Source organism: Physeter macrocephalus, chromosome 6 (assembly GCF_002837175.3).
Source record: "Physeter macrocephalus isolate SW-GA chromosome 6, ASM283717v5, whole genome shotgun sequence".
NCBI lineage: Eukaryota > Metazoa > Chordata > Mammalia > Artiodactyla > Physeteridae > Physeter > Physeter macrocephalus.
The window spans coordinates 7,762,551-7,770,186 of NC_041219.1; the positions used below are offsets into that span (position 1 = coordinate 7,762,551).

General features: G+C 41.9%; 2 protein-coding genes across 2 annotated transcripts in view; both read left to right on the top strand.

Annotated features, from left to right (window-relative positions):
- Nucleotides 1-1,233, top strand: part of TMEM19 (transmembrane protein 19) — a 51,079-nt gene extending 49,846 nt beyond the window's left edge. The window contains exon 7 of the mRNA XM_055085214.1: nucleotides 1,024-1,233. Coding sequence (XP_054941189.1) covers nucleotides 1,024-1,233 — 210 coding nt within the window. The remainder of the gene's footprint in view (nucleotides 1-1,023) is intronic.
- A 30-nt stretch (nucleotides 1,234-1,263) lies between these two features.
- Nucleotides 1,264-7,636, top strand: part of RAB21 (RAB21, member RAS oncogene family) — a 29,182-nt gene continuing 22,809 nt past the window's right edge. The window contains exon 1 of the mRNA XM_007123887.4: nucleotides 1,264-1,626. Within this exon, the coding sequence (XP_007123949.1) occupies nucleotides 1,477-1,626 (150 nt within the window). The 5' untranslated portion in view covers nucleotides 1,264-1,476. The remainder of the gene's footprint in view (nucleotides 1,627-7,636) is intronic.

The window sequence follows — 7,636 nt, forward strand, 5'->3', positions numbered from 1 at the left end:
GTTTCTTTTTATGGCTGAGTAATATGCCATTGTATATAGGTGCCACATCTTCTTTATCCATTCATCTGTCGATGGACGCTTAGGTTGCTTCCATGTCCTGGCTATTGTAAATAGTGCTGCAGTGAAAGACATTGTATCTTGTTCAGCACAGTGCCTGGCATATGGTGGGCACCTTCAAATATTTGTTGAATGAATGAATGGACTATCTGGTTTGACATGGAAAAGGAGTCTCATGAGAAAGAATATGTTTACCTAACTGACATCACATTTCTAGTTGCAAACTTTTAGAAACACTAGTATGGTTTCTTGGAAGAGTGTATTTCATGTAAGAAAGGGGAGGCAGATGAGGAAATATAAGTGATCATCAAACAAGCCAGGTCTGTCAAGGTGGAGTCAATATAGAAGGTCAGAAGTTTAATGGTCGGGGAGTGGGAAGCTTCATGCAAGACCGAAAAACTGGAAAACCAAGGCATAATGGCTTAAGATGTATTGTTTACTCATTCACTCCCAAATATTTATAGAATGCCTCTTATGTGCCTGGCACTTGGAGTCAGAAAGTCAAAGCACGTCTCACCTAGTTCTTGTCCTTAACAAATCTACAGCCTAATAAGGAAAGACAAATATTCAACAAAGTAATTTCCACGAAGCGTGGTAAGCGCCGCTAGACAAGGTATACCAGTGTTATGAAATACCTAACTTGGGTGGGGAGAGTGATGGAAGGACAGAGGGGGAAGGATGGATGGTCAGGGAAGCCTTTCCTGTTTAAGCTGAGACCTGAAAGATGAGGAGAAGTCCAGGTGGTCTGGGGAACTGAAAGAAGTTCAATAGCTAGGATTTCGGATCCCCCAGAGAAACACTGTCAAGGTACTAAGGACACCTTGGCAGATTCGGTTTACGGGGACCCCGGATGGGAGAGGTCATTAGCCTTGTGGACAGCCCCTGGGCAAGAACGAGAACATTCTGCACTTCAATATTCCACCTGGGCTGGGCTTGCCTCTAATTATTCATTCCTTATTCCCGCAGGTTCCCACCAACTGCAGAGTGGTGGTGGCCCGCAGACGGCCTAGCTCTGCGGGAGACGGCCCAGACGAGACGCCCCCGCGTCCAGCTCGCCCCCGGGAAGAGGCTCAGAAGCCCCGCCCACGTCCAGGCACGTTCTCCTGGGCCGAGTCCCAGGGGCCGCGGCGGTCATGTGACCCGAAGTGTGACGTAGGAGGAAGGAGACGCCATTAGAAGGAGGCGGAGAGGGATCGCTGTTCGCTTTTCCTCGGGTTCCTGACGTGGTGGCTGGGGCCTTTCATTCTCGGACTTTCCCTCGGCCTTTCCAGGCCTCGCCCGGAGGCGGGAGTGGAGACGGCGCCCGGGGCTGGCAGCTCTGGTGCGGAGGGGCTGCGCCGGCCGCGGCTGTGAAGGCGCTGCGGCGGTTGTGGAGAGCTCGGCGCGGCTCTAGGGCTCCGGCGGCGGGGACGCGACGGGATGGCTGCGGCCGGCGGCGGCGGGGCGGCGGCCGGGCGAGCCTACTCGTTCAAGGTGGTGCTTCTGGGGGAAGGCTGCGTGGGAAAGACGTCGCTGGTGCTGCGCTACTGCGAGAACAAGTTCAACGACAAGCACATCACCACTCTGCAGGTGCGGGCCCCGGGGAGCGGGAGGTGGCGCCTCGGGGCCCCTACTCCTTCGGGGCTCTGAGGACTTTGCTGCCACCGTCGTCTGGGTCTGGGCTCTCAGATCTCAGGCCTGTCACCTCCGCGTTCGGATTGCCTTTCCGAATTCGCCCTGGGAACACGCGTTGTCGGGGCAGCCTGGAGACGTAAGGACAGGCTGTTGGGAGGGGAGTGGAAGGGCCCTGAAAAGTCCCCAGTGTGGCTGCGCGTGTCGTGGAATCCCCATCGGTGGGCTAGTGTTTCCCCTTTGATTTGCTTCCGCTTGGGCCCTAGGTGCCTTCACCCTACAGTCAGTCAACCGAGTGTCAGCCCTTTTTCTTTCTTTCGGAATTAGGAATTTAGCTGCGGATTTGATTTTGCTAACTAGGTGATTTGTAACTTCAGCGCTTACTGATGACTAAGTGTTTGTGCAAGTTCCATTTTGTCCTGTCTTCGAGTAACCTGCTGATTGGCAAGACATTCCTTTCCGGAGGGTTTTTGAAATGACCGCTTGCCCGTGTGGGTTACGCAGTTCCATTGCTGCCTGCGTGGGTCTGACTTGTGGGTCACATATTCGGCGATGTGGGTCGACCCGTATTCACATGGAAACGTCATGTGAATACTAGCCAACAGTTGGTCCTCAAACCAACAGCTTAGCTGCTGCTGCTATTTATTTTCTTTGCTTGTAATGTAGGGCCGGCTTTCATCTGCAGATACGTGATTGTTAGAAAAGTGTTAAAATGTAATCATTAATTGGGCGTGAAGTCAGGCCTTTGAGGTCGTTGGAGTCTCCCTCTCTTCCAAAGAAATCAGTTTTCACGTATTAGAAGAAGAATATCCAGCGAATCTGCCTTGATCAATTCAGTCAGAGGCAGTCTAATGAATTTTTGAGCATGATTGTCTAGGTTCATATCGCACCTCCATCCGTTTAAACTAGCTGTGTGATCTTGGACAAGTTACTTAACCTGTCTGTGCCTAAGTTTCTTCATCTGTTAAAATTGCCATAATAATAGTATCTAGTTCATTGGGTTGTCAGGACAAATATACATAAAAGCACTTAGGAGCTGGTCCAGTGTAAGCTCTCCATCATTATTTTTACCCTAAATTGCCCAATAGATCTTAATTAGTGATTGTGTAGTGTGTAAGTACATGGACGCTATTTAATAGAATGCACAGTCTCCTAATTGTTGTGACATTTGATGTTTGGTGCTATTATTAAACCAGTGAGTCTAGAATTTACAAAGATGCTCTGGTTCTGATTCCATGTTCTATTTTTACACCTCTGTTTTTACGCCTATATAAAGCATACTATCTGAAAAACTGAATGTCAGGAACCTGCATTTTTCCCCTACATTCTTATACAAGTTCACTTAACACAATTTTGATAATTACAGTTGAGTGTTATTAGTGAGGTCAAGGAAATTCTTAGGGTAAACACCTATGCTCAGTTGGAAATTTAGAAATTCATTTAGGTAAAGTAATAACAATAGCTAACATTTAGTGAGTTCTTACTGTGATGAGTATTTTACTTTTCTTCTATCTTTTAGTTCTTATGACAGCCTTTGAGGTGGATAGTTTTATTAACCTCATTTTACAGGTGATGAAACAGGCGTGGTTAAGTTGAGTAATTTGCTGGCTATCTTACTGCCACAAGTCTTGGTGCCCAAGCTGAAATTTGAATATAGTTATGGCTTCAGATTTTGAGCAATAAGTCACACTATCTCTCGATATTGGTAAACCACCCCTTATTGGTTTCTTTTGTGCTACAGACCTTAGAGAAACGAGAAGACCATTGTAATTGAGCTCTTAATTTTTTTAAAGATAATTTAGCCCTTCAACCTAAAAATTACCCTTTCATTATACATTCCAAAAACATCCTCGAAGCTAAAAGCTGGCTAAAGATTTTAAATATCTGAGAGGAAACCACTGAAATCTGTTGATACATATGAGGGAATGAAATTATGGTAGATCTCTAGTATCAAAAGCATAGCATATAACTGTCAAAAAAAAAAAAGCATAGCATATAACTGTCATCACAAACGGTATCTGGATTATGTTCCAGAATTGAGGATTTTGCTGAGTACCAATGTATGGAAACAGCATTATATTCAATCTCCTTCTCTTAGATATCAGTTCATTTCATCTTTTTAAATAATGTCTTCAGAGAAATTTGACTTCCATGAGACCCATAAGACACAGTCTTGTGTGCCTTTCATTTCCAGATGGAGAGGAGCTAATGCATCATAAGATATGAGGGGAAGAGTTTCCCTTTTTTCATGTCAACCGAACTACCTACTACCTATCTTTGAAATATTTTATGCTTTGCAAAGTACACTCATGCATTCCTATTTTAAAGACTGAGAGGAACCCAAGATAATTTATGGTTCACTAATTCAGTCTTTTGTTTAATATTTCAGTCAAGTGATTGTCTACTTTAGTCTGAACATCTTGGAGGTGAGATGAACTGTTATAGAAGGTGGAAAACTCTATGTCCTGAGGTGGCACATTTCATTTTTGGACAGGTCTACTTTCCAATTCATTTTTCTCTGTCTAGAGACAAAATCTCTTTCCCTGCTCTCTGAATCTTAGTCACACATGGCATCCCTTCTGATAGTTGAAGATGGCTATTACATCCCCTTGAGTCTTGTCTTCTTTTGGGTAAACAGCTCTGGTTCCTTTTAGTGGATCTCCTATAACATCGTTCTAAATCGTATCACTATTTTGACATCTCTTCTAGACACTCACTAATCATTGTCCACTTTTCTTAAAATATGATGCCTTGAGCTGTAGAAATGATTCCAAGTGTGGTTTGAACTGTGCAAAGAAGTGCAGGCTATCACCTCCCCGGTGGAGAATCCTTTTCTAATACTGAAGTATTACAGAAAAGATTCTTTGAGCTTTTGGGCAGCTGTCCCATTGATTAATATTGGCCCTGCTGTCTTAGACTTATTTGCTGAAAAAAAGAGAGGGAGGGAGGGAGGAAAGAAGAAAAGAAAGAATTTACATTTGTTCATTTTCCTTTGATTCTGTAGTTAAATCTTCTTTTCCCTAATGAATTTGATCCATTAAAGTTGGCTTTGATAAACTTGCTCCAGTGGTTAGTGTCTGTTAATATCCTTTTGAATTTTGATTTTGTAATTCAAGAAACATTGATGGAGCTCCTGTGGGTCAGCCACTAGGTTGGGTCCTGGACATGCAAAGAAAATAAGGCATGGTCTCTACTGCTGGATTAGCTACTCATTTTAACTTTGTCACCTGAAGATGTGGTAAGAATGTCTTCAGTGTTCTCATCAGTCATTAACAGACTCTGAAAGAAAGGGGAGAGAGAGGGCCAAGTACAAAGCTCTTCACAAGTCTCACTATAGTCCAGTGACACGTGACCAGAGGTATATTTCTCTTTAAATATGCAGAATCTTAGGGTGGGGCTTTTTCCAGACCATGCACAGGCCACAGTTCTCTTTCCTCTTGACTGAGAAACAGTTATGAATGGAGTGTTATACATATTAATGGTAATGGAAACAGGAAACAAGACTGACTGCTGTGGGCTACTACCTAGTGGACAAGAAGCCTTTAATGAAAATGGCTACTCCAGCCGTTACAAATCTCCTAACTTTTTTTGCCCTAGCTACATCAATCTTGCCCATAGGGGATATCATGAGATACTTTGTCAAATGCTTGCAGAAGAACAAGATACATTGTTTTTTTCTGCATTAGGAGGCCATATGATGTAATAAAAAGGGACAGGACTTTGAAGTTAGTTTGAATTTTTGGCTCCTGATTTTTAGCCGTCATGATTTTGGCAGATTATTCTACTGTTTGTAGCTGGCTCTTTATCCATGAAATGGGAGACTCTCACTCATAGGATTTTTATGTGGATTAGAGAGCCATAGTATTTAAACCTCCTGGCACAGTGTTTGTTTAAGGAATGTTTGCTGTTGGATGAATAGATGGTGCTTAATTTGTGTTGGTTTCTTTCATAGTAACCCAGTCAAAAAGGTAATGGGGTTAGTTTGGCATGAATTATTTTGAGAATGCATGTGGTCTGAGGGACTGCTACATTTTATATTTTTATGCATACATATGTATTTGTTTATTATCCATTCTAGAGTTTTGTCTGGGATTGACATTTGTGGAAAGTCACTTCTTTTTGGAAAATTGTGACATTTGCTATGCTTTGGTGTTTTAGTACTGCTCCCTTTTTACAGACGTCCTCCTAGGTTACTGGTAATTATGAAGTAATGTTGTAGGTGAGCTCTCTGAGAACTCAAGATCCTTTACCTTGCTTACAAAGAAAACTTGATCTTATATAGAGTCCTCAAAGCTTTCTTATGTGATTTTCTCATTGGTTTGGGGTTATGTTAAACTTGACAGAGACAAGAAAGACAGTTGGAGTGAGGGGCTTACTGCTTTTTCTCTGGAATTAGCTGCTGAACCTAAGCAGTCAAATTCAAGAATTGTTTATTTCATACCCGTTACATGTCAAACATTGTGCCAACGGGGGAATATAAAGATGAGTAAGGTACTTTAACCAACTGTTAGCTTTCTTCTTTATTCTTAAATGCTTGTGCCATTTCAGTTGTCTTTGGTTTATCTCTCTATATTTGTGCTCCTGGGTGATCACTTCCTTTTCTTTAGCTGAATCCTCTTTTTCCCCTTATTGTAAGATTATGCACTCTAATTTAAATATCTTCTATCACTTTCAGCTAGTCTCCTGTGTAAAAGTAACATTCTTTATAATCAGAACCATAAATCATCTTCCCTTTTAGAATTCTAACTGGAATTCCACCTATCTGCCTCCTGAAGTCTAGGGTAGGTGCCTGTCATTTGATTAGCAAAGCAGTGCTGTAAAGTTGGCTGGGAATACAGATAGTATGCTAACAGTTTGGCAAATGAGGAAACTAAGACTTGGATTAGATTTCTGAGGTCCCACATATAGTAATGGTGTACCGTTTTTTCTTAAGCTAGGTCAAGTACTTTTTTTTTCTTCCATACACCTTAACCTCCTGAGCAACACTTGGCATTCAGGTTCTAGCAGTTGGTTTTATACTTGGTGTCATAGTCCCCTGGTCTAGGAATCTTAATTTCCTTATTTGTGAGATTAATGTTTTGAATGTCTGAAGTATCTTCTAAGTAGTTCTTGAAGCCACTTTAGTGTTGATTCAGCCAGTTTGATTACAATATCTTCATAAAATACAGTAGTTGAAATCTTTCCCTTTTCCCTTAGTATTTTTACTAGAGTATGTGGGCTATAGAAGGGTGGATGATTTTTTTTTTTAAGAAGAGTTTTTCTGAAATATGGCTTTGAACTCCTAATATATAAATATTCTATATCTGACTGCTGTTTTCTGCTTTGTGTTTTGAGCTACTCCTTAGAAGTGATTTTTTTTTTTTTTTTTTTTTTTTTTTTTTTTTTTGCGCGCGGGCCTCTCACTGTTGTGGCCTCTCCCCATTGCGGAGAAAGGCTCCGGACGCGCAGGCTTTAGCCGCTCCGCGGCATTTGGGATCTTCCTGGACAGGGGCACGAACCCGCATACCCTGCATTGGCAGGCGGACTCTCAACCACTGCGCCACCAGGGAAGCCCCAGAAGTGATTTTTTGACTCTCCTTTTCAAAGTATTTACTTAGATTACTTATAATGTAAACTGATTATAATATCTCTTTTTAGAAACAAAGGACAAGAAATGAAGTATTCAAGCACCCAGCTTAGTTTTCTTTCTTTCTTTTTTTAATTAAAATATATTTGAAGTATAACATTGTATAAACTTAAGGTGTACAATATGTTAATTTGTTACATTTATATATTGTAATATGATTTTGCCATTGTAGCAATTCATCTTAGTTTTTTTTTTAACATCTTTATTGAAGTATAATTGCTTTACAATGGTGTGTTAGTTTGTGCTTTATAACAAAGTGAATCAGTTATACATATACATATGTTCCCATATCCCCTCCCTCTTGCGTCTCCCTCCCACCCTCCCTATCCCACCCCTCTAGGT